General features: G+C 40.5%; 5 protein-coding genes across 9 annotated transcripts in view; 4 read left to right on the top strand and 1 right to left on the bottom strand.

Annotated features, from left to right (window-relative positions):
- LOC135249380 (zinc finger protein 260-like) overlaps window positions 1–26,025 on the bottom strand; it is a 115,519-nt gene that overhangs the window by 10,801 nt on the left and 78,693 nt on the right. The window lies entirely within an intron of this gene.
- Window positions 6,721–11,864, top strand: LOC135249428 (zinc finger protein 676-like). 3 transcript variants are annotated; one of them, XM_064325070.1, is made up of 2 exons: window positions 6,721–6,875; window positions 9,510–11,864. In XM_064325070.1, exon 2 carries the CDS (start codon window positions 9,655–9,657, stop codon window positions 11,083–11,085), a length of 1,431 nt encoding a protein of 476 aa, XP_064181140.1. In that variant the 5' UTR covers window positions 6,721–6,875; window positions 9,510–9,654; the 3' UTR covers window positions 11,086–11,864. The 3 variants fall into 3 exon arrangements, with proteins under 3 accessions (XP_064181140.1, XP_064181139.1, XP_064181138.1); XM_064325069.1 differs by lacking the exon at window positions 6,721–6,875 and adding an exon at window positions 7,835–7,966; XM_064325068.1 differs by lacking the exon at window positions 6,721–6,875 and adding an exon at window positions 8,137–8,276.
- LOC135249403 (zinc finger protein 883-like) lies at window positions 14,617–17,396 on the top strand. Its single transcript, XM_064325020.1, has 2 exons — window positions 14,617–14,749; window positions 15,081–17,396. Exons 1-2 carry the CDS (start codon window positions 14,694–14,696, stop codon window positions 16,909–16,911), a joined length of 1,887 nt encoding a protein of 628 aa, XP_064181090.1. The 5' UTR covers window positions 14,617–14,693; the 3' UTR covers window positions 16,912–17,396.
- Window positions 21,226–26,025, top strand: part of LOC135249433 (zinc finger protein 501-like) — a 50,328-nt gene continuing 45,528 nt past the window's right edge. Inside the window, exon 1 of the mRNA XM_064325079.1 lies at window positions 21,226–21,414. The gene's annotated coding sequence lies outside the window, so the exon portion shown is untranslated. The remainder of the gene's footprint in view (window positions 21,415–26,025) is intronic.
- Window positions 21,877–25,143, top strand: LOC135249402 (zinc finger protein ZFP2-like). The gene has a single exon (XM_064325019.1). It carries the CDS (start codon window positions 21,910–21,912, stop codon window positions 23,821–23,823), a length of 1,914 nt encoding a protein of 637 aa, XP_064181089.1. The 5' UTR covers window positions 21,877–21,909; the 3' UTR covers window positions 23,824–25,143.

Here is a 26,025-nt window from a genome sequence, read left to right as displayed (position 1 = left end):
TGTTCATTTTTTTGTTATTGTATTGTTTTATTGAATACAACTTGACACATTACACGTCATACATCTGCAAGCGTGGACGTTCATGATTTGGACGGCAATTACTGAATCTCCATAAAAGTCATGTCTACTGCAAAAATCAAGAAATCTGTGTATTGTATGAGAAATGTACTGGATCAATAAAAATGCACAGATGCTAAAAGCCAATACTATCTCTGTCAATGCATTCTACTAGCAATAGATCTGTTTAGAATTCACTGTTTAGACTATCGTTGACATTTAAAGTGGCACATTTACAGGCTGTAGTGGTTGTGCTGTATACAGCATTCACTTTTGTGTATTCAACTTTACAATTCCTGACATTATTTATTTCATGTGACTTACATTCAAACACTCATTATATCATTTACACTGGTTCACACCAAACATGCAGGACCCTATCTGAGCCGAACAAATGTATCTTGGTCTCATCTGACCAAAGAATGTGCTCCCAATATTTATCAAGCTTCTTTTCATGTTCTCTGGCAAACTTTAATCTTTTTGTGCCGTTTTGTGCTGAAGAGCAAGCAAGGGTTTTTTTTCTTGGACGCCGTCCATAGAGGTTGACGTTATGCAACGTCCTTCGCACTGTCTGAGCGGTCACAGAAACTCTGATTTCCATTGATTACCCCTGTGCCAAGTCTGAAGCACTTTCCCGTCTGTTTTTCAGAGCTAGATTGTGCAAGCAGCGCCCTGTCCGTGGTGTCATTTTAAGAGGACGGTCACTGTGGTACTATGGCTCGTTCTATACCTCCTGGCGCCGCGGATGGCTGCCTCGGTGTGTTGGTGCGCATTGTTTTGCCTTGTTTTGTTTGTAAATTCAGTGTTTTGCGATAGCATCCGGAACTCTTTCACCAGGGAAGAGCTCATGAATATCAGGGTAACAACTCCTGTGGATTTATTTCCGAACATTCTCATCACATCTGCGGAATTACTGGTCACTTTTGTCAAAGGTACGCTCACCCTTGTTCACGCAGTGAAACGCCGGAGGAGAGGGAAACGTGCCGGTGCGCTCGTGCGTCTCCGCAGACGCGGTCTACGCACTCCGTTACCGGGAATATTTCTATCTAACGTGCGATCGCTGTGCAATAAACTGGACGAACTCCAGCTACTGGTGGAGAAAAACAGAGACTTTTCAACATCTTCCGTTTTGTGCTTCACGGAAACTTGGCTGTGTGGATCGATACCGGACTCTGCGCTGCAGCTGGCAGGCTTTCAGCTATTCAGAGCGGATCGCGACACAGAGGGCTCCGGCAAAATGAAAGGTGGAGGTATTTGTTTTTATACAAACAGTGGCTGGTGTAAAGATGTTACAGTGATTATGCAGCACTGTTCTCCTGTTCTGGAAACTTTTTTCATCAACTGCAAACCCTTCTACTCCCCCCGCGAGTTCGCTTCATTCATTATGGTCGGTGTTTACATTCCACCGCAAGCCCTCGTGCAGGAGGCACAGCGTACGCTCGCCGACCAGATACTGTGTGTGGAGCGGACAAACCCGGACTCTTTCGTTATCGTCCTCGGCGACTTTAACAAAGGGAATCTCAGCCACGAACTGCCTAAATACCACCAGTTGATTAAATGCCCGACCAGAGAGGAGAACACTTTAGATCACTGCTACAGTACAATCAACCGTGCCTATCACGCCGTCCCCCGCGCTGCACTGGGACACTCTGACCACATCATAGTCCACCTGATTCCTGCATACAGGCAGAAATTAAAACTCTGCAAACCTGTTGTGAGGACATCTAAGAAGTGGACCAGTGAAGCTATGGAGGATCTTCGCACGTGCTTGGACTGCACTGACTGGGATGTTTTCAGGACTGCTATCATCAGTCTGGATGAGTACACAGAGGCTGTGACATCATACATCAGCTTCTGTGAGGACAGCTGTGTACCATCACGCACCAGGGTTATCTACAACAACGACAAACCCTGGTTTACAGCTAAACTCAGACAGCTAAGGCTGGCAAAGGAGGAAGCATTTAGGAGTGGGGACAAGGACCGGTTTAAAGAGTCTAAATACAGGTTTAGCAAGGCGGTGAGAGATGCTAAACGACTGTACTCTGAGAAACTCCAACAGCAGTTCTCAGAAAACAACTCGGCCTCTGTCTGGAAGGGCCTCAGACAGATCACCAACTACAAACCGAAAGCCCCCCACTCCACTAATGACTTGCGCCTGGCCAACGACCTGAATGAGTTTTACTGCCGATTTGAAAGACAATGGGACAGTCCTGACACCATCCCCCGTGAACCCATTCACCAGCTCCAGACCACCAGCTCCTCCTCCCCCATCTCAGCAGGAGCCCGGGCCTCTCTACAATCACCCACCTCAGAGGCCCCCTCCCCCTCCCCTATCACAATGACGACTCTCTCCCTCCTGGAGAGGGACGTTAACAGATTATTCAAGAGACAGAACCCCCGCAAAGCAGCTGGACCAGACTCTGTCTCTCCCTCCACCCTGAAGCACTGTGCCGATCAGCTGTCTCCGGTGTTCACAGACATTTTTAACACCTCACTGGAGACATGCCACGTACCAGCCTGCTTCAAGACCTCTACCATTATCCCCGTCCCCAAAAAAACAAGGACCGCAGGACTCAATAGCCGCGTTTCCACCGCAGGAACTATACCCCGGAACTAGGAACCTTTTGAGGAACTCAGTGCGTTTCCACCGCAGGAACTAGGGTCTAAATTTAGTTCTGGGGGCTTTGTTTTACCCCCCAAAACGTTCCTGCTCGGGGGGTAGTACTTTCCGAAAGTACAGGAACCTTTTGGGTGGAGCTTGCAGCGCTGAACATTTCTGATTGGTCGAGTACTCGTAGCATTTGTGTTGTATTTATTTTCCGCCATTACCCGCCATGTTTGAAAATATGCAGCGGCAAACCACTTTATTTTCATAATAACTTCAAATCAAACTTGTATGTTATGCGGCGCAGTTGCCTACTTTTGGTTATAGCCTGTCAACGTCTTGGAATTATAACGTGTGCTCTTCTGTTCTTTTCTTGCTTTAGTATTCGTTTTATAAAATGCTAAGCATTCGTGCTGGGACAGCATATTACGTAGGCTACCAAAACATTCAAACGGATTAATTCGGTTGCTGAATACTTTCTTCCGGATTTTCTTTGTTAGCCCGTTGTAATTGACTCAAAACGTTTGATACAGTTATGTGAGGTATGCGGTAGTTCTGCATAATTAACATTGGTGATACAGTACAAGCAAACTGGAAATCACCTTCCGCACTTTTTATCCGGGTAAAATAACTGGTTAATTCTAGTAATCTTCCCTTTAGCTTTTTCAGACTGCCGTAATTTTACTGCCATTTTTCAATTCCACGAAAAGACCAGGAAGACTATGGACTCATTTATGGTGCATGATTCGCATCTGGAGGGCACACTTCGCTGCTCGGCTAGCAGTAACTTCGAAGGAAAGCAAACGGTGGCTGTACCACTACTAATTTACATTTTCACGCAAGTCCGAGTTTTCGTTCTATTCTTGTCATTTTGCGATTGGCCTATATGGAATTGACGACGAGAAAGTAATAAAACAGAAAATTGTTTACAACGTGTGCATGTTTTCTGCTGATAATGAATGTGTTTGAGAGGATATATGAAAATCAATAAATACAAAAGTAACCATATATAGTCATTGGTAACCCGTTGTATATAAGTGGAATAAACCCCTCCGGGCTGTCACGGTTATTAGAAAATAATGTAGGCTACTTCGGTGGTAGTATGGGGTTACAGAAGAAATCATATGACAGATGGGACCGACGACAAAGTCAGTGTGCTAATTTGCCTAATCTTCGCGGTACTTTAGACCCCGGTGGAAACGCAGACAACCATTGGCTGAAGGAACCTTTTAGTTCCTGGTAAAGTAGTTCCTGGGACTGAAAGTTCCGGGTAATTTTGGTGGAAACGCGGCTAATGACTACAGACCCGTCGCCCTGACCTCTGTGGTAATGAAGTCTTTTGAGCGCCTTGTACTGTCCCACCTCAAAACCATCACGGACCCACTCCTGGACCCCCTGCAGTTCGCATACAGAGCCAACAGGTCTGTGGACGATGCTGTAAACATGGCCCTCCACTTCATCCTCCAGCACCTGGACACTGCAGGAACCTATGTCAGGATCCTGTTTGTGGACTTCAGCTCCGCCTTCAATACCATCATCCCGGCTCTACTACAGGACAAGCTTTCCCAGCTGCACGTGCCTGACTGCACCTGCAGGTGGATCACCGACTTCCTGTCTGACAGGAAGCAGCACGTGAAGCTGGGGAAACACGTCTCCGACTCCCGGACCATCAGCACCGGCTCCCCTCAAGGCTGCGTCCTTTCTCCTCTACTCTTCTCCCTGTATACCAATAGCTGCACCTCCAGTCATCAGTCAGTCAAGCTCCTGAAGTTTGCAGACGACACCACTCTCATTGGACTCATCTCTGGTGGGGATGAGTCTGCCTACAGGAGAGAGATTGAACATCTGGTGTCCTGGTGCAGCCATAACAACCTGGAGCTCAACGCCCTAAAGACAGTAGAGATGGTAGTGGACTTCAGAAGGAACGCAGCCCCACCCGCCCCATCACCCTGCATGACTCCCCAGTCGACACTGTGGAGTCCTTCTGCTTCCTGGGCACCATCATCACCCAGGACCTCAAGTGGGAGCTGAACATCACCTCCCTCACCAAGAAGGCTCAGCAGAGGATGTACTTCCTGCGGCAGCTGAAGAAGTTCAACCTGCCAATGACAATGATGGTGCACTTCTACACTGCCATCATTGAGTCCATCCTCACCTCCTCCATCACCATCTGGTACGCTGCTGCCACCGCCAAGGACAAGGGCAGACTGCAGCGTATCATTTGCGCTGCTGAGAGGGTGATTGGCTGCAATCTGCCATCCCTCCAGGACCTGCACACCTCCAGGGCCCTGAGGCGGGCAGGAAAGATTGTGGCCGACCCCTCCCACCCTGGACACAAACTCTTTCAAACACTCCCTCCGGCAGGAGGCTGCGGTCCATCAGGACCAAAACCTCACGACACAAGAACAGTTTTTTCCCGACTGCAGCTGGCCTCATCAACAAGGCCCGGGACCCCCACTGATACTGTACTGTTATCCTGACCCCCACGGACACCAAACAGACAGCACCTGTACTGATAACACTTTATCCCCTTGCACTATTGTTTATTGTTTACTGTTTACCGTTTGCACTATGTTTATGTTATTTTATGTCTGTTATGTTTTTATTGCACTATGTTTATTTCATTTTATTTATCTTATTTTATGTTCACTGTTATGCACCACCTGACCAAAACAAATTCCTCGTATGTGTAAACCTACTTGGCAATAAAACCTGATTCTGATTCTGATTCTGATTCTGATTAATGCTGCAACTGTGTTTCGACTGATTTTTAATTGGTCACCGACTTCTTGTATCCTTTTCCATCTTTGTGAAGTCTCACAATCAGATTTCTCAGTTCCTCTGGCAATTCTTTTCCCTGTGGAGCCATGATGCAGATAGACACAGCCCATAGGTCCAAAATTGAGAAAGTGCTGGTGTTCACAGGTCATTTTATAACCATGTTCATGCAATTAGGCTAATTGGAAATCACAGGTGTACTCAATTTTGTTTCAATGATCAGAGGTTTTCTAACTTGTGTGTCAGTGATCACAGGTGTATTCACTTTTGTTGCATTGAGTTTCTACTTTGAGGCCTGCATTTTCAATATAGTCTTTCTAAAGTATTTGTTTTTGATTGTTCATAAGAGGAAATACTCTACTTATCAACTTAGAAATAATGCAATTATTGAGAGGTGATACAATTTTGAATCATTTGACATTTAAGTGATATTGCACAGGGGGATGTACACATCTGTCGTATAGCCTACCGTAAATAGATGACGTTAGACCGATTCTCATTGGAGACCTAGTACACCAGCTTTGGTTGCTGATTATTCAAACTCTGTTGGCTGAATTTCGCGGGCCTTAAAGTCGTCGGGCAAGTTTTTCCAAACGAATGATTTTCTTCTTTTTTACGTCTTCCGCATTTTTCTCGTAATCGCAGAGAGAGCAGGAATTCCTTGAGAAACTCCGTGGCAATCGGATATATTGTACACTGGTCCATTATATCTCCATTTTAACTGAAATAAGTTGCTTTCAAACTTTGTCTGAAGAAATAAAAGAATAAAAGCGTTAACACGTTTGCAATTTGGCATTCGTGCCGCCGAAACAATACATTTATGCTTCTACAAGAATGGAGGCTTTCTCTAAACGTTGAAGGTACCTCGTAGAAAACAACTTAAAGCCCAATTCTTACCATTTCATTTCATTCAACTAGCAGACAAAAAAGAAATCACTGAAGCCTTACTGAAGCACGCATATATAAAGAAAAAGCGATAGCACACACCAAAATTAAATGAAAACAAAACACATTAAATAACATACAAATACAGCAAACAGACAAAAAAAAAAACTCTTTAAATTACAAGTGAGAGGTGAAGCCAATAAAACATACAACAGAAAACAGGAGGATTTTGTGTACAAATGTTACAAATTTTTGTAGGGTTGATGTGTTTCTTGCTAAGGATTGAGGTCAGTAGTGGTGACCTAAAAGTACAAGTACTTTCCAAATCGAAAGGGAAATTATGCGGTCTTTCACAGTCTTGCACCTGGAGGCGTGTTCTCACAGGAACACCAGAACACACGTGTACCCTACCGGAACACGGCCATAGTTTTGTTGTGGAGGACTCGTTAACCATTGCTCTGTGGGGATTTCCAAAATGTACGATCGGATATACATTTAAGGAACTCTGTTTTAAAAATGCAAAACGCCTACAAGCAACCAGCTGTGTGAGGTGAGAACGATGCCAGACGATCTTATCCGAGGGCGTGTGAGCTTTACCCTTTGAGTAGAGCCGCATATCCTCCGTCACGTTTTCCCGGTATCGATTTCCCACAATCGGCCGCTTTGTAGAGTCATGAAACAATATTATGTTGGGGATTTGCATCTGAAATGACAGATATGCATTTAAATCATATATAAACTAGTTTCCCGCAAAGATTACACAGCTGTTAAAGCAGCATTTTATATTTTTGGGCAATTATTAGCTAGCAAGCAAGTCAGCTTCCATTCCACACAGAACCAAGGTGGCAACCACAAGTTTTTACAACGCCAAAACCTGTGTACAAGTGTTCTGTAATTGGCTACTTTTGGTCAGATTTTGTGACTGGCATATGCAGCTGTATAGCCAGCGGGAGAGAATTATTGATTGTGGGCCTGGAGCATTTGTGATGATGTAATCGGCAGGAAACTTTATTGTATGAAGTTTTTCTGTTAATTATGTCAAATATTTCGACTTTCTTGTGCATTCACACCCATAGCCCCATGGGAAGGAAGTGCTTCGAATGATGTTGAGACGTGCCAGGTCAATAGAGAGTGATTTAGATATGACGTATCCATGCGTTTTAACTTTTTTAAATATTGGTGATGGAAAAGATACCCAAAATAAATACTCAACCAGTATCCAAAGATCTTTATTTTTGCAGATTGCCTAGCAGTAGGCAATATATATGAGCAGAAATATTTATGTTTTTACCATCAAAAACCGCTAGTACATAATGGCATTCCAGACTGGGGAACTCTTTAGAAAACAGTCGGGGTGCGGCCATTAGGGGCAGAATGCTTTAGTAGACCGCTCTCAAGTATCGACCTTTGTGGTCGTTTAAAACGTAAAATGCGCTTTTATTTTGAATCCCAGTCTAGTAATTGCACCGGAAGTTTGATTCTTCTTATGGCGAGCTTCGACAAATTCACCAAACGCTGCTGAACTTAATTATACACTTTATCATGCATCACACAGTTTAAGCACAGGCAGTGTGGGCTGCGTCAGTGTGGTAGTCCAGAGACAGAGGAGTATGTCATGTTTTATGCAAGAACTTCAGCAAGGTGAGGGAGCATTAGTATAAGGAATTGTCAGACTTAGCAGTTTCTTATTTTTCTGTCAAATCTGTGGTTCCTCGCGAAAAGAGTCAACCGATTTAAAGAACAGTCGTACGATATTTGCTGTCCACTGGCCTTTATTTTAGTATTTGAGAATAAAATGAAATGCAGTGTGTCGTTTTGAGCGTGGAGGGCAGCATCACGCCTTGCAGCGTTAAGTCTGTCCGGAAATATTAGAAGAAGGAGGCGGAGGAAGAGGTGAGAATTACATCAAGTTAAACAAACGATTAGTATGGATTGAGTCAACAACGATGGAGTAAGTTTTCCACAATCTTGATGCTTTACCACTTACCGCTTCAAATCGTATATTGTTTTCCTACAAGTTGTGTTTGCTTATTTGGGAGTAGCTGCTAAAACACACGTGATTGTAGAACTCATTTTAGAGTTTGAAAGCTTCTGGTCCATCGTGATTTCTTCATGAGCCTGTTCATGATATAGGTACATGGTTTAAGCCTGTATTACAATATTGAGTTAGTTTATTGCTTTTCAGCGAAGTAGCCACATAAGGTGAGGCCATTGTTTGTAAATTATACAGTAGCATGCCATTGTGACGTAATGAGGTGGAAATTATGTAGAACCTGTAAGTGAAGGAGTATGATAAAACAAGCAGAGATCAGGGGCTAATTGATACCAATTTAGCATGTCTCAGCCACAAGACTTGACAGGATCAAACCGGGATCAGTTACATCAGTGTTTTCAAAGACCTGAATCCCACTTTGATTTAATTTACTTTTCTCTCACCAGCATATGAAAACGGAAGTAAAGCAATGCAAAAATAAAAAAAGAAACTTTTAAATAAATTCTCCTGTACATTCTGACAATTCGGTTATTTGCAGTAGTGTTGCCATCTTCTATAAGTTGAGTCATAAACTTTGGCCTATGATACATATCGTTTTCATTTTTTTGAGTTGCATTTATTGATGAAGTAAACTGTGTAGAATTAAATTCAAGCCATTCCAGGCAGCTCCACAGTCCAAGACAGAGACATGAATGGGAACATGACTGAGGGAAATTACTCTAATGCCATGACCAGCCCACGCTATTACCCAGGGAGGGCAGAAGGGCTTCTCCCTCCTTGTGGTGCAGGAGCGCCCCCTGTGGTGGTCAGTCAGGGAATCCAGCTGGGATATTGATATTATACTCTAATATTATATTCAGCCTAATACAGCTTATTTTCCTCCTGCACCGCCTGCTTTGAGCTGTGCACTCTTTGCTCTGGTCCCAAGAATGCCAGTGTTCGCTAGCCCCGCCCAGTGTGCCCACACACTGTCCCATTGACTGCACTCATGCACCGTGCAACATTGATTTGAGAAAGTAGAGCTCTTGGTATCACCCATGAAGGGAGGAAGGGTTTCCCTACCTCATAACACAAGAGTGCCCCCCGTGGTTAGCCGGGTATCTGCAGGACTGCAGAATGTAAAGAATGTGTCAGCTGCTGCAGTAGGACCTGTTTGATTAAGGATAAATCCCTTCCCCTGTTTCCCTGCAGGAGCTGCAGTTCTGCACACCTTTGAGCAGCAGGATGATGCAGGCAGGAGTCTGTCTTAGACACTGAGACAACACTACCAGAGCTCACTGAGCAGCACCAGATCAGAAAGAAAGAAGAGGAACTCAGTGGACTGGAGTCTGTCCACATGGCAGAGTCAGAGACAGAATGTGCTGCGCCAGGACTCAACACACTGGAGCCAGAGTGTGTTACAGCACACAGCGGGGTCAGTGATGTAGACCACACAGACACATCACTGATTAAAACAGAAACTGATCTGGGCTCCACCCACACTGGGGATCTTATTAAGACAGAGAGCCTAGACAGTGCAGAGCTGGGATATGTAGCCCATCTACATCCTGACCAAATCAAAACAGAGGCTGATGATGTAGGATACCTTAAGTCAGAATGCATCAGTAACATACAGGACATTGATTGTGTGAATATCAACTCTGATCGAATGAAGTATGAATCCAATGAAAATTTGGTGAATGATTTCATGAATATTGCGGTGAACAGAGCTGGTGTTTATTACAATGGCCTGACTGAATCATGGCGATGTGCAAATTCAAACTTTAAAAAAGAAGAAATTTATAATCTGTCAACCAAATGTGGGGACTTAAATCAGCACTGTAACATAAACAATGAAAATAATCACACCAAAATTGTCCAGAAAAGTACAAACGATTGCAACAAACACATTCATTGTCAGAAAGTGAATGTTGCAATTGATCCCATAAGTAATTCAATTAAACACCCCGATCTTCTGAATTTCTGTCAAATCAAGACAACTCAGAGAAAGAAAGGTGTGATTCATACAGAAGAAAAGCCATACAAGTGTAAACAGTGTGAGAAGTGTTTTACTACAAATTCAGCTTTAAATGTACACCTGAGAATTCATACAGGTGAAAAGCCCTACCAATGTTCTCATTGTGGGAAGAGCTTTCGTACAATATCGGTTTTAAATGTACACCTGAGAATTCATACAGGTGAAAAGCCCTATAAATGCACTCAGTGTGGGAAGTGTTTTAGTGCTAATTCTGTTTTATATCAACACCTGAGAATTCATACAGGTGAAAAACCCTACAAATGCACTCAGTGTGGGAAGTGTTTTAGCACAAATTTTGCTTTAAATCGCCACCAGAGAATTCATGCATGTGAAAAGCCATACAGATGCATTCAATGTGGCAAGTGTTTTTCCAGAATATCCCATTTAGATAGCCATCATAGAATTCATACAGGTGAAAAGCCCAAGTGTAGCCAGTGTCAGAAGTGTTTTAGTACAAATTCAGCTTTGAATGTACACCTGAGAATTCATGCAGATGAAAAGCCCTACAAGTGTACAGAGTGTGAGAAGTGTTTTAATAAAAAGTTTTCTTTAGATATCCACTTGAGAATTCATACAGGTGAAAAGCCATACCAATGTTCTCAGTGTGGGAAGTGTTTTCGTACAAAATCTGATTTAAACATACACCTGAGAATTCATACAGGTGAAAAGCCCTACTCATGTTCTCAGTGTGGGAAGTGTTTTCCAAAACTATCAAATTTAAATAGTCACCAGAGAGTCCATATCACGTAAAAGGTATACAGGTGTGCTCAACATGAGAACAGGTTTCATACAAAATCAGCTCTAAATATTCACCAGCATGTTCATATGGATGAAAAGCGCTCTCTGTGTATTCATTGTGCGAAGTCTTTTAATACAAAATATTCTTTAGGTGCAAAGTCTGACAGGTGTACAACAATGTGGGAACGACTTTTTCATGAACTCTGCACCAAAGAATTCATACAGTTCAAAAGTGTTTTTTAACTAAATCTACTGTCAATTTATGCCCGAGTATTCTTACAAGTGAAAAAATCTTTCAAATGTAATGTTAAATGTATAAATTAAAAATCACCTACAGGCAAAGAGCCTGACAAATCTACGCATTGTGGAAAGTGTTGCATGAAATCATTCTTTAAGTTTGTCGGAAATGCCTTGGATGTCTATAAAATAAAATAAAAACACCCTGATAATTCATTTTTTAAAATCCCTTCATATTTTTAAAGGAAGTCCTTTTTTGTGGATTTGGTGGATGTTTATTTTGTGTTGAAGGAGTGAATAAAGGGCAGTAAACCAGCCATTTTGCAATGTTTGTCGTAGCACTGTTTATAATTCACTGAATATTCCTTGATGATTGTATTTTAGACAGACGTCTGAAAAAAACAGCAACAATGACTGTGACAATCAGAGATGCCTTTTTCCTTTTATAATAAGTGTTTGTGAGCATTTTATTAATTATAGGTTGATATTTTGTGATGAAATTTAAAGTACAATTTGAAAGAAATGTGAAAACTGAATAAACTGTAGAAAGAAACATGGGAATGTGTATTGCAAATTCCCTTTGTCCTTTAACTGTGTTATTTCATTCCTGTTCTAAAATTTGGACCTGAAGTCAATCATACCTTCTTTCCCCAAAATATAAAACAAAATAAATTAACTCACAACCAATACCAACAATGACCTTATAAACTAGTAAGTGTGTAATCCAGTAATCCTGTACTCCTGTGCGGGGGCCTGTAGACACATCTATGTAAATGGGAAGGAAGGCGTAATGCTCTGTCCTAATGTGTCTGTCTGCTTCTTTGACAAGACCCCACTTCACCTCACCTGCATGTACCTGATCCAGGACCCTCAGGTCCACTTCTGGTTTGAACAATGGAGGGATTGCCAGCAGCAAAACTGTAGGGCAGTATACCCTTCCTGTTAGCCCAATTTCATTAGCCTGGGGACCACTCGCCAACTCAAACTTTGAGTCTTATCCTTACTGTGATCCCAGCATGCTTTGCAATACCCTCCTCACCAGGTCAGACTCATCCTGCTATTGCACAGGTACCCAGCATGACAATGAGAGCTGCTGCCTTCTGGACCAGAGAGGCATCTACCCCATCTCCACCTGCCCAGCTGGAGTCGGTGCAGAGACCCATACACCCCGCGTCAGATCCACAGTGTTTGAGCTCGGACTCCACTTAACTTACTTACCTGTGTTTTTGTAGCTGATCCATACACCACACACCCATAATCAAACACTGGTCTAATTAGAGCTATATACGCAGACAGTCTTAGGGGTCGATCTGTCTGCTCCTCAGGCCAATCATGACAGGCACGTCGTTATATTCACGGTTTTCTTGTATTTACCCAGAATCCTGTCTATCAGCCCAAGTCTCCCAGCCCAAGAAATCTAATTAAAGCCACCCACTTTAATTGCCTTCCATGCAGCCTGAGTTCAACCTCATTCCCTATTCTCTTTTGAGAAAAACGAGATTGGGTTTTCTCAGCTAAAAAATTAAAGCTGCACCTGACTGACCACTGTTTTACCTTTACCGTATAACTTACCTACAGCTACCTGCAGCTGAAGAACTTTGTGCTGGGAATTTCCCCCTCTTTCAAGAGACACTTCCTGATGCACCGCCCAGTACATTAGGCGCTGCCTCACAATGAATTTTCTGGTGGCTCCTTAAATTAAATATTTTGAAAAAGTACTTCGCACATGGAATACATTTGTAGAGCTGGAAGTCATGGCATGCAAATGATATGCAACCAAATACAAAACAAGACTCATTTATTTGACATTATGTTAATTTGTCTCCTGTATAAGTGAATTTCCCTGTTTCTAGCTTTTCCCCAAACAGTTCACTGCAGCAAAAGTAAATGAGCAAATGGTGGCACAGGAGGTCTCAGGAGTGCATTTGTTTAATTCTTGCTAATTTTCTGACCAATGATTTGTTGTTAAGACCATTAAACGCTTAATATTTTTGCCATATTTTGAAATGCAGAGCTCATTGTGTTTGTAAAATTCTAAGTAAAGATATGTGTGTCATATGTCTATGTTTTTGCAAGGGTGTGTGTGTGCAAGAGGCCTGCAGCAGAGATGTGCTACAGGATGTGCTGACCACAAACACCTGCCTGCTCTCTTGTGTCAGACATTTCTGAGAAAAGAAAGATCAAGAGACAGACAAGCCACCTCCGCACACATCTGCCGAAATGCCATTTCTAAAATTAATATTACTGAGTATGTGCATGTATCCTGTTTATCAGTTTTTAATGACAGCCTGTCGCTGGTTATGCTATAAAAAAGGAAGTCTCTGGGCTGCGTCTCAGAGCACTAGGTAAGAGTTCTCAGGACAAGCTTATGTTTGCAAACATTAAAGCTTGAATTGAATATTGTGTGTAAGTCTTTTGACTCTTCTCACCGCCAGTGGATGTAGATAGAATTTCCACCACATTCATAGTAAAGAAGCTACAAGAAGTGATTGGTAAAGTAGAAGACTGGTCATTGAAATGGGGTTTTACATTTTCAGTAGATAAAACAAAAATACTCTTTCTTACAAGAAAAAAGGGGATCAAATGAATTTAAGATTATATGGGCAAGAACTCGAAATAGTTAAACATTTCAAACATTTAGGTTTATAGTTTGATGAGTGATTAACATGAGCAGTTCATATACAGAAGATAACTGATAAATGTAAAAAGGGACTAAATGTAGTGAGAAGTTTAGAAGCAACAGAATGGGGAGCAGACAGAACAGCAACTGCAGCCATATATAAAGGATTAATTATATCAGTTTTTGATAATGTGTGTGTGTAGTATATGGATCTGTAGCAGACAGTTGGCTAAAGAAGTTACATACAGACAGTACAGTATCAGGTGGCAAGATTCCAGGGGCAGCAGTACAAATGGAGCTGGGAGAAGCATTCAGCTTTCAGCTGTCATTAAATTAGAGGGTACATCCACAGAGTCACAGTGATCAAAACCCAAAAAGGAGTGTGTTAGAGCCTTGCTGGGAGAAAGACAAGAAAGATACTGAGCTTTGGTAGGGTCATTGATATAGAGATCAGAGAGAAGAAAGTTCGCCCAATAGTTCCTTATCTGACAGTTCCTCCATGGTTTCTCAAATGATGGTGTTAATTGTTTATTACTTAAGGTTTCTTATGAAAAGTTATACAGTTTTCATACGATACTGGCCTCCCGGTGTTATGATTTAATGAACCAAGACGCGTGCTGATATTATTGCTTTGTCCAGTGGAGGGCAGTAATACGCATGTTAGCTTAGGCACTACCGGAAAATCACAAGAAGAAGAAGAAGAAGAACTGACGATTACGGAAGTTGTTAGGATGTGAGTGTTAATCTAAACTCTAAGGTGTGAATGCCAACGAAAATGTCCAGGTACTGTTTTAGCACCTCCGTTGGAAAGAGAATAAGGTATGAACGTGTCGTTCATTTTTATTAATATTTTGCAACGTGAATTTTTTTTAATTTAATTTTTTTTTTTTTTTTACTTTTTAATGACAAATATGCGTTTCGCTAGCGAGCATTGACCGTTTAGCCGAACTCAGTGCAATGCCAGCCACGGTACACTTTTGTTTTATTTCTTGTCACATACGGTATTGATTAGGGTGTTTTACAATTGAGTAGGATAGGCTGTGTATGTCAATACAAGTGTGTCGGTAACCAAACAGGCTGTCGATTATACGGGCATTTCTGTTGTAATCAGATGATGGAAAGTAAATGTTCTATTTATTAATTTTTTTAGCTCTTCGTATTTAAATCAAAAGGCAGGAGTCTGTCTGAGACAGGACACTGAGACAGTACTACCAGAGCCCACTGAGCAGCACAGGATCAGACAGAAAGAAGAGGAACTCAGTGGACTGGAGTCTGTTTACATGGCAGAGTCAGAGATGGAGTGTGCTGCACCAGGACTCAACACACTGGAGCCAGAGTGTGTTACAGCACACAGTGGGGTCAGTGATGTACATCACACACACACGTCACTGATTAAAACAGAAACTGATCTTGGCTCCACTCACACTATGGTTCTTAAGACAGAGACCCTCGACAGTACAGAGCTGGGATATGTAACCCTTCTGCACCCTGATGAGATCAAAACAGAAGCTGATGATGGAGGACACCCTCATGCAGAACACATCAGTGACTTGCAGGATATTATATGTGTAAATATTAAATCTGATGAAATGAAGTGTGAATACAATGAACGTTTAGGGAGTGATCTCATGAATACTGTGATGACTGGAGCTGGTGTTGATCACAAAGACCAGGCCGAACCATGGAAATGCGCAGGAGAGCCAAATCCGAACTGTAACAAAGAAGAAATTCATGATTTGATGACCCAACGGGAGGATTTAAATCGTGACTCTGATATAATCAATGGAAATAATCAGACCAGAAGCGGTAGCAACAAACGTACAAATGGCCAGAGAAAGGGTTTGGTAACTGAAGAACCCATGAATACTGGTGAGAAGCCATTCAAGTGTACAGAGTGCGAGAGGTGTTTTAATACTAAATCTGATTTAAAGAAACACTTTACAGTTCATGTAGGTGAAAAGCCCTACAAATGTATTCAATGTGGGAAGGGCTTTTCCAATGTATATAATTTAAGTAGCCACCAGAGAATTCATACAGGTGAAAAGCCCTACAAGTGTACAGAGTGTGGAAAGTGTTTTTCCAAAAAATCTAATTTAAGTAGCCACCAGAAAATTCATACAGGTGAAAAGCCCTACACATGTACACAGTGTGGGAAGGACTTTTTAATGAAGTTTGCTTTAAATCGCCACCAGCAAATTCATGCAGGTGAACAGCCTTACAATTGTCATCACTGTGGGAAGTGTTTCTCTGAACTATACGATTTAAATGTACACCTGAGAATTCATACAGGTGAAAAGCCCTACAAATGTATTCAATGTGGGAAGTGCTTTTCAAAAATATGTAATTTAAGCAGCCACCAGAAAATTCATACCGGTGAAAAGCCGTACAAGTGTACACAGTGTGAGAAGTGTTTTTGTACAAATTCAGCTTTAATTAAACACCAGAGAATTCATACAGGTGATAAACCGTACAAGTGTATTCAGTGTGGGAAGTGCTTTTCCAATAGATCTCCTTTAATTTGCCACCAGAGAATTCATACAGGGGAAAAGCCTTACAAGTGCGCACTGTGTGAGAAGTGTTTTAGGACAAATTCTACATTAATTAAACACCTGCGAATTCATACCGGTGAAAAGCCATACAAGTGTACACAGTGTGAGGAGCGTTTTTCCCAAATATCTAGTTTAATTAGCCACCAGAGAATTCATACAGGTGACAAGCCCTACAACTGTATTCAGTGTGGTAAGTGTTTTTCTCAAAGATCTCATTTAAGTAGCCATCTGAGAGTTCATACTGGTGAAAAGCCCTACAAATGTACACAGTGTGAGAAGTGTTTTTCTCAAACATCTAGTTTAAATAGCCACCAGAGAATTCATACCGGTGAAAAGCCATACAAGTGTACACAGTGTGAGAAGTGTTTTTCCAAAACATCTAGTTTAAATAGCCACCTGAGGATCCATGCAGATGTAGAGTCTTCCATATGAATTTCATTTTTAATAATCATTTTTAAATCATAAAGGTGATAGGCCTGATAAATTTGTATTGTGAGAAGCATGCTTTGTGAGGATGTTGGAAGTGTTTCCACTTCTCATGCAAGTTAAAATATCACCTGGTAATTTATAGAAAACTCCCTTCATACAGTTTCATAAAGACACCTGGTAGTTAGTGAAAAATGACATTTTCTTCCAAAATACCTTCACACAAAAGTCTGTATAAGTTTTCTCATTGTATAAAGACTTGAATTACCCTTTCTGGTTTAAATGTACAGCACAAAAATCCTATGTGAAAACTCTGAAGGACAGTGGTTCATTATGTTCATATCAATACCAGAACACTCCATCAGAAGCTAAATGTGGGAAATTTGCTTACATGTGTAAAGTACTTCTGTAAGTCACTGTAAATGATTACACTGTAAATTATTGTGTTTTTAAACAGCCTTTTAACAAAGTTTTAATTCTGTTTATATGCATTTATTTACCTGGTCTTATCAGCTTTTCTCTTAATCTTATGAACCAGTCTCATTTGAAGCTGTACAGTTGCACAGTGTAAACCTAGTATATATGTTACTGTCACCAGCTGTTAATTATTTCTTGTGAAAACCCAGTCAGATTTTCTACAGGCCAAGGGAACTTTTGCATCGAGCCTGCTTATCAAAGCACCACTACAGGGTATTGATTCCTGAAATAAGAATATTATTTTTGTTTGTGTTGTCAATATATTTATAATTTGCTTTTCGTCTGATTATAGAAAGTTTCTATAATGCAGGACAAAATAATATACATGAAATTTATTGACAAAACAATCTGCGTAAACTAATAACACAAGTAATTGTACTTCTTTTTGTCAATACTGAATGCATCATTTAAATATTCACAGTGGAGGTCAGAACAAGTTTGTGAACCTCTGGGCTAATAACTCCTCCTAAAGCTAATTGGAGTCAAGTGTTCCAATAAGTGAAATGAGCTTAGAGGTGTGGGTTGAAGGTGGCATGCTCTATAAAAAAGGCACACAAAGTTTTGTTACTGACAGAGGCTGATCTTCTCAAGAAAAATGTTCATGTGAATCAAAACAATTGTCAGATGACCTTACAGGAAGAAGCGCAGAGAGGCATTTGTTTGGAAAAGGCTATAAAAGCATTTCTAAATGCCTGGGTATTCATCAATCCACAATGGGACAAGTTGTCTACAAATGGAGGAAATGCAGTGCTGTTGCTACTCTCCCTAGGACTGGGCATACTGCAAAGATCACAGTAAAAGCGCAGCCTGCGACACTGAAGCAGGTCTAAAAGAACCCTAGGGTAACAGTAAAGGACCTGAAGAAATTTGTAGAACTTGCTAAAGTCTCTGTTCATGTGTTCACTGTAAGAAAAACACCCAACAATAATGGTATTCATGGGAGGACACTACGGAGGAAACCACTGCTCTGCAAAAAATCATTTCAAAATACCAGCTGGATGTTTCAGGATGCTTCTGAGACCATGTTCTATGGACAGTTGAAACAAAAGTTTAACATTTTAGCAGAAATGCCCAACCCTACGTTTGGAGGGAACAAGCACTGCTCACCAACACCAGAACCTCATCCCAGCTGTGAAGCCTGGTGGAGGGAGCATCATGGTTTGGAGCTGCTTTGCTGCCTCAGGGCCTGAACAGCTTGCAGTCACTGAGGGAACGAAGAATTCAAAATTATGTCAAGAAAATTTACAGGAGAATGTCAGGGTAGCAGTCCGTCACCTGAAGCTTAATAGAAGTTGGGTGATGCCACAAGACAGTGAACCTAAACACATGAGAAAATCAACAACAGAATGGTTTAAACAATAAAATTAATATTTTGGAATGGCCAATTCGGAGTCGAGACCTTAATCCAATTCAGATGTTGTGACATGACCTGAAGAGGGCTGTTCATTGCAAGGAATCCAAGAAATATCAATGAAGAGAAGCCGTTCTGTGAGGAGGAATGGTCTAGAATTCCTCCAACCATTGTGCAAGTCTAATCGGCAGCTATAGGAAACATTTGGTGGAGGTTATTGCTGCTAAAGAGGTCCTACCAGTTACTAGGTACAAGGGTTCACATACTTTTTCTAGCCAGACCTGTGAATGCTTATTAGACTGTGTTCAATAAAGACATGAAAAGTATAATTGATTTTGTGTTATTAGTTTAAACAGAATGTGTTTGTCTATTATTGTGACTTCAGTGAGGATCAGATCATATGTAATGAGTAATTAATGCAGAAATCCAGGTAATTCTACAGGGTTCACAAACTTTTTACTGCCACTGTAATTGACACCTGTGTAATTTGTTTGGAAGAAACAATGTGAGAACTGGTTGGAGGCAATGTAGAAAGTAAGTAAGTAAAGTGTTTTGCTAAATTGTATTCTGATAATGAACTCAACATTACTGGCCTTTTCGGTTCTTCAACTGCCATGTAATGATCCGCTAAAGCTGATCATTAGACTTCAGACATTTTGTTATCTGAGGTAGCTCTATTTTTATATGTTGTATATGAATTGTGTGTGAAATAATTTTACACTGTATGTGCTCATGCAAGGCCTTGATGCCTTGTAAATGTCTGTTTTCTCCTTTACTACCCTGTTTGCAAATGTAGTGTTGCACATAACTCATAACACTAATTGTGCAAGGAATACTTTTGAATACTTTTTGGTATTAACTGTACTAATCTTTTTTTTTTTTTTTTTTTTTTAAGTGATGGAGGAATGTAGTGTTGTTTTAGCATAATTGGTCACAACCATTAACATTGCACCTCTGTTCTTGTGCTGATTAAAAGCAAGAACACAAATATTGTGGTAATTCATGGTGGGCAAAATCAGGGAGTTTAAGATTTTTCTGTCTTCAGATTGTCGAGGAATATCTAATGCTTTTTGAGATGTTTATTTCAGGTAGTTTAAGTCTGGGAGTTACAGATGTTTTCTGTTTAAATTGGCATTAAAATAAAAATGAATCATTTAGATTCATCAATTGTGCAATGACATGATCAATAGATTAATTCATTACAAAATAATCATTAGTAGCAGCCTTACTTCACACAGTGAAGGCTCAAGGCTTTTATGTCCTCTAGATTTCTGTATAAATGTCCTTCATTATGGTCTCCTTTACTGCCCCTGTTTGTAAATGTTGTTTAATTCCTGTTTTACGTAACTGATATAAATTTGGCTCGTATGGAGTGTGAATTGTTTTAATTGTTTGATACATCTTCAATTAGTCTAAACATGTAATTTTTCAAGTTTCACATATAACTTAAATACAGTAAATAGCTTATTAATTTGCCAGAGGAACTAGAAGTCCCCGGATTCTCTTAGGTTACTGGGAGATGTGTCCATTTCTGAGCAATTTGCTTTTGTTGGCTTATGTTTACAGCATTTATTTAATATCTAAATTATGTTTCAATTAATCTGTGTGTTATTTTATTTAATTAAATCATAAGACTGTGTTTTTAATCAGTTGTCAGTTCAGCAAAATGTACATTAGGACAAAAAAAAGTAATGTTAGGCAACTGCCTTTCTGACCAACATGCTTAAATAGGCTATAGTAAGAACAAGCAGAGCATTAAATGTCTTTAGCTGCAGTACTTCACACATGATTAGCCTGTTTTATGAACGTCTACTGGAGTGTTATCATTCCTTGCTAGCCTAGTCCTCACCATATTTAGCATCATAATCATTTTCATCAGCATCATCATCAACTACATTGGCATAATATCCTAATTATTTCATGTTTTGCTGAAATTGGCATTTCTATATCCCATGATATCCCTAATGAGCATTTTTTCAAATATTTACAGATAAGAAGTTTTATTGGCAAAAGCATAGGACAACTCCCTCACAAAGGAGCTTTTGCAAGTGGAGATGGGAGAAATGTCATGAACACTTTGAAGACAACAGATTATGATCACATATTTGGCAAATGGGAAGGTGGACAATGTAATCTCCCAATTAAGGCTAAACAGTACTAAACATTTTCCTGAATAAACACGTCGACGGAAGATGCTCTTATTGTGGGGAACAAAAATCCGTAACCCATGTAGTATGTAGCGGTATTAAATATCAGACTAAGAGCCAATCTGCTTGAAGTGGGGGCAGAATTTAATGTGTACAGAAATGTAATTCTAACATTTCTGTTAGAATATTTAAATTCAACAGGTTTGATGGGCAGAAATAGATTTCATTCATTTTTTTTTTTTTTTGGATATTTTACGTAGATTCTTCCCAATCCACACTCCAGACCAGTGGTTGGCGGTAAATGTATTTAAGTTGGTTATCAACCGCCAGAAGAAGAAGGGGGAGGGGGAGGGGGAAAAGGAAAAGGGAGAGAGAAAGAAAGAAAGAAGAAAGGACAACGACCATAAATTCGTTATGCCTTGTGGTTCTTTGTTCACACCGCGTTAACCCGCACGTGGGATCATAGGCTGCTGGGATTTACATGACGTCAAACGAACGACTGAGTTCAGATAATAGAGTCATCAAAGAACAGGGGTAAGTTTTTTTTTCATAAGCTTTATGCTTTTCGCAGTTGTATTGGTTTTGTTTACCAGAAAACTTGTGAAATTTAAAGTCCGCCTGCACGAACGCGACAAACGCGAATCTCAAGGGTTGTTTTCAACCAAGCGAAGTCTTTACATTAGCCGCGTTTCCACCGCAGGAACTTTACCCCGGAACTAGGAACCTTTTGAGGAACTCAGTGCGTTTCGACCGCAGAAACTAGGGTCTAAATTTAGTTCCGGGGGCTTTATTTTACCCCCAAAAAAGTTCCTGCTCGGGGGGTAGTACTTTTGTATCATCCTGGGTGGGAGGAAGGTTTTCCCCCACCTAATAATGCAATAGTGCCCCATGTGGTCAGTCAGGCATCTGCAGGACTGCAGAGTGTAAAGAATGTGTCAGCTGCTGCAGTAGGTCCTGTTTGATTAAGGCTAAATCCCTTCTCCTGTTTCCCTCCAGGAGCTGCACTTATGCACACCTTTGAGCAGCAGTATGATGCAGGCAGGAGTCTGTCTGAGACAGGACACTGAGACAACACTACCAGAGCTCACTGAGCAGCACAGGATCAAACAGAAAGAAGAAAAACTCAGTGGACTGGAGTCTGTCCACATGGCAGAGTCAGAGACAGAGTGTGCTGCACCTGGACTCAACACACTGGAGTGTGTTACCGCACACAGTGGGGTCAGTGATGTACACCACACACACACATCACTGATTAAAACAGAAACTGATCTGGGCACCGCCTACATTGGGGATCTTATTAAGACAGAGAGCCTCGACAGTACCGAGCTGGGATATGTAGCCCATCTGCATCCTGACCAAATCAAAACAGAGGCTGATAGTGGAGGATACCTTAAGGCAGAACACAACAGTGACTTGCACATTCAATATGTTAATATTAAATCAGATCAAATTAAGTATGAATCCAGTGAATGCTCAGTGAATGATCTCATGAATACTGTGATGAATGGAGCTGCTGTTGGTCACAAAGACCAGACTGAATCAGGGCAATGTGCAGGAGAGCCAAACCAAAACTGTAAAAATGAAGAAATTCATGATCAGCCGACTGATTGTGGGGACATAAATCATCACTGTGGCATAAATAATGAAAACAGTCCAACCAAAACTTTCCAGAAAAGAGCAAATGGTAAGAAAGAACAAGTACACTGTGAGAAAGTGCGTGTGATAAGGGAACCTACGATAATTCATTCAAGTAAAAACCTAAGCCTTTTGAATTTAATTCAGAACAAGACAATTCATAGAAATAAAGGGGAGATTCATACTGTTGAAAAGCCATACAAGTGTAAACACTGTGAGAAGTCTTTTAATTCAAAATATTATTTAAAGTACCACCAGAGAATTCATACTGGTGAAGAGCCGTACAAGTGTACACAGTGTGAGAAGTCTTTTAGATTAAAACATTTTTTAGATGCACACTTCAAAATTCATACAGGCGAAGAGCCGTACAAGTGTACACAGTGTGAGAAGTCTTTTAATTCAAAATATTTCTTAGATGCACACTTCAAAATTCACACAGGTGAAGATCCGTACAAATGTAAGCAGTGTGGGAAGTCTTTTAATTCAAAACATTATTTAGGTATACACTTTAGAAGCCATACCGGTGAAAGACCATACAACTGTACATGGTGTGAGAAGTGTTTTATTACAAAATCTGCTTTAAATGTGCACCTGAAAATTCATTCAGGCAAAAAACCATACAAGTGTGCACAGTGTGAGAAGTCTTTTCATAGAAAATATGATTTGGGTATACACCTGACAATTCATACAGGTGAAAAACCATACCAGTGCACGAAGTGTGGTAGAAAATATTCAACAAGATCTCATTTGGAATCACACCTACTAACTCATACAGGCGAAAAACCTTACATGTGTCATGATTGTGGGGCGTGCTTTTACACACGACATGTTTTGAATGTCCACCAGAGAAAAATTCATACAGGTGAAAGGCCCTACAAGTGTGCTGTGTGTGGGAAGTGCTTTCCCATGTTATCACAATTAAGTAGCCACCAGAAAATTCATGCAGTTGAAAAGCCCAACAAATGTACTCTGTGTGGTAAGTGTTTTCGTAGAATACATGATTTAAAAACCCACCAGAGAATTCATACAGGTGAAAAGCCATACAAGTGTACACAGTGTGGGAAGTGTTTTTCCAAAACATCTAGTTTAAGTGGCCACCAGAGAATCCATACAGGTGAAAAACCACACAAATGTGCACAGTGTGAGAAATGTTTTTATAGAAAAGGTGATTTAGATGTGCACGTGAGAACTCATACAGGTGAAAAACCCCACAAATGTAGCCAGTGTGGGAAGTGCTTTTCCAGAGTAGCACAATTAAATAGACACCTGAGGATTCACACAGGTGAAAAGCCCTTCAAATGTTCTTAGTGTGGGAGTTTCTTTTCCTTGATATTACAATTAAATATCCAGCAGAGAATTAATACAGGTGAAAAGCCAAACAAGGGTACACAGTGTGGGAAGTGCTTTTGCACAATATCATATTTAAATATCATCACAGAATTCATTCAGGTGAAAAGTTTTTTTGTATGTATTTAGTTTTTGATAAAATAATTTATTTTAAGAACGTTCCAAAAGTAAATACAAGTGGAAAGACTGACAAATTCTCATTATGAATTATTTGATGAAAACATACTTTGTGATTGTGGCTATTTTGTGTATGAAGTGTTTTCAGTATTCATCCAGTTTAAAAGAACACCTGATATTTTTACATATCATTACATGCATTAGTGGAAGATTTGTCAGTTTTGTATGAAGTCCAATTTGTTAAATGTTCACCAAAAATACTTTTGCATAAAAGAATCTACAATTTTACCCATCTGGTTTAAAGTGACAGCAGAAAAAGCATAGTCATAAGGACAATGGTTCTTCTACGGTTTCTGTGTGTGTGACTGTGTGCACCAATGTAATTACCAGGACAATGGATGTCCGAAAACGGCATCACTGTTTCCCGTTCTGGTGTCCTGCTGTGCTGTGCTGTGCACTGTGCTTTTCCTTGCTGGTTGAATTTTGGTTGACAGGCAGTTGGATGAACAACGTCTTGACTGAGGCAAACTGACCGTTTTATTCTTTTCATAGAAAAAATATTTTCCTTTGTAGTTTGAAGTTTGTTCATTTGTGATGTAATTATGGAATTTGTATGAAAGAAATTATGTGAAAACTGTGATATACTGTAGAAAGAATAATCTGTATTGTGTATTGCAAACTTGTTTTCTGAGAATTAATTTGACGGGACTGGCCTTTTCAGTTCTTTTACTGCCAATGTAGAGGCTGTTATGTGTTTTTTACAAAAGCTTTAGATTTAGATTTAGATTTTAGGCAGTATTTTATATCTGAGATATCAGTTGAAGTTCTTTTTTTCTATCTTTATTTTTCAATGTCTGAATTGTGTATGAAATATTTTTTCATTGTGTGTGCTCATACCAAGGCCTTTGTGCCTGTAAACTTCTGTATAAACTTCTGTATAAATAATGTCCTTTGCTTTGTCATTGATTTCTCCTTTACTACCCTGTTTGTAAATGTAGTTCTAATTCTCGTTGTACAGAGTAACTTGTGACACTAATTGTGCAACTAATAAATTTCACTCAGGCTGTACATTGTTTTTATCATTGTAAACATTTTTAATTTAAATGTGTAATTTTAAAATAATAATTTTACCTTTCTGTAATACAATAACAGCAGCAAACTATGCATTGTGTGTGACCGTGTGTCTGTTTTTGTGTGTCTTTGTGTGCATGCCTATGCGTCTGTGTGTGTGCGCGCGCATGTGTCCTTTTATTTTTCCCATTTTACAATATTACTGAAATGCAAAAGGACAAGGCTGAAATTAATAGACAATGCAACAAAAATCTCATCCACAACCAGCTGAGAGGGTCAGGGCTTTCTGAAATTCTCTTGCTGATAGTGAACTCCTAAAGCCTGCCTCCAGCAGCCTCAGTCCCAGCTTCCATGCTGTGCCTCACGCAGGGCCTTAAATACAGACTACGAGGCTGGACTGAGCCTTCTGACAGACTCTGAGGAAACAAATGCCTGTTTACTTTCCTAGAGAGAATAAGAGTGAGAGAACTGGAATATGCATCTATCCATCCATCCATTATGTATACCTGCTTATCCTGAGCAGGGTCGCAGGGGGTTCTGGACGAGAGGCAGGAATACACCCTGGACAGGCTGCCAATCTATTGCAGGGCACACACACCATTCACTCACACACTCCTACCTATGAGCAATTTCGTTGGGTCTCCAGCTGGCCTACATGCATGTCTTTGGACTGTGGGAGGAAACCGGAGTACCCGGAGGAAGCCCACGCGGACACGGGGAGAACATGCAAACTCCACACAGAAAGGCCCCAAGCCGAGATTTGAACTCACAGGCTTCTTTCAGTGAAGCGACAGTGCTACCCACTGCACCACCGTGCCGCCCAATATTTATGTAATGTATTTATTTTCTTTTTTCAAACACAGTGACAAAAGAAATAGAGTTAAACATGTTAACATTTAAGTTATGAAATGATCACTTACAGAGATTACAGGGAGTCATTTTACACATTTACAGTCATTGTTGCACTTTTATAGA

The sequence above is a fragment of the Anguilla rostrata genome, chromosome 2 (assembly GCF_018555375.3).
Source record: "Anguilla rostrata isolate EN2019 chromosome 2, ASM1855537v3, whole genome shotgun sequence".
Taxonomy (NCBI): domain Eukaryota; kingdom Metazoa; phylum Chordata; class Actinopteri; order Anguilliformes; family Anguillidae; genus Anguilla; species Anguilla rostrata.
This window is presented reverse-complemented; position numbering and strand designations above follow the sequence as displayed.

Coding starts and splice junctions, on each gene's coding strand:
- LOC135249402 (XM_064325019.1), top strand. CDS start 21,910: ATGATGCAGGCAGGAGTCTGTCTGAGACAGGACACTGAGACAACACTA.
- LOC135249428 (XM_064325070.1), top strand. CDS start 9,655: ATGGCAGAGTCAGAGACAGAATGTGCTGCGCCAGGACTCAACACACTG.
- LOC135249403 (XM_064325020.1), top strand. CDS start 14,694: ATGCCAACGAAAATGTCCAGGTACTGTTTTAGCACCTCCGTTGGAAAG. Junction 14,750..15,080: donor TCCGTTGGAAAGAGAATAAG/GTATGAACGTGT, acceptor TAATTTTTTTAG/CTCTTCGTATTTAAATCAAA.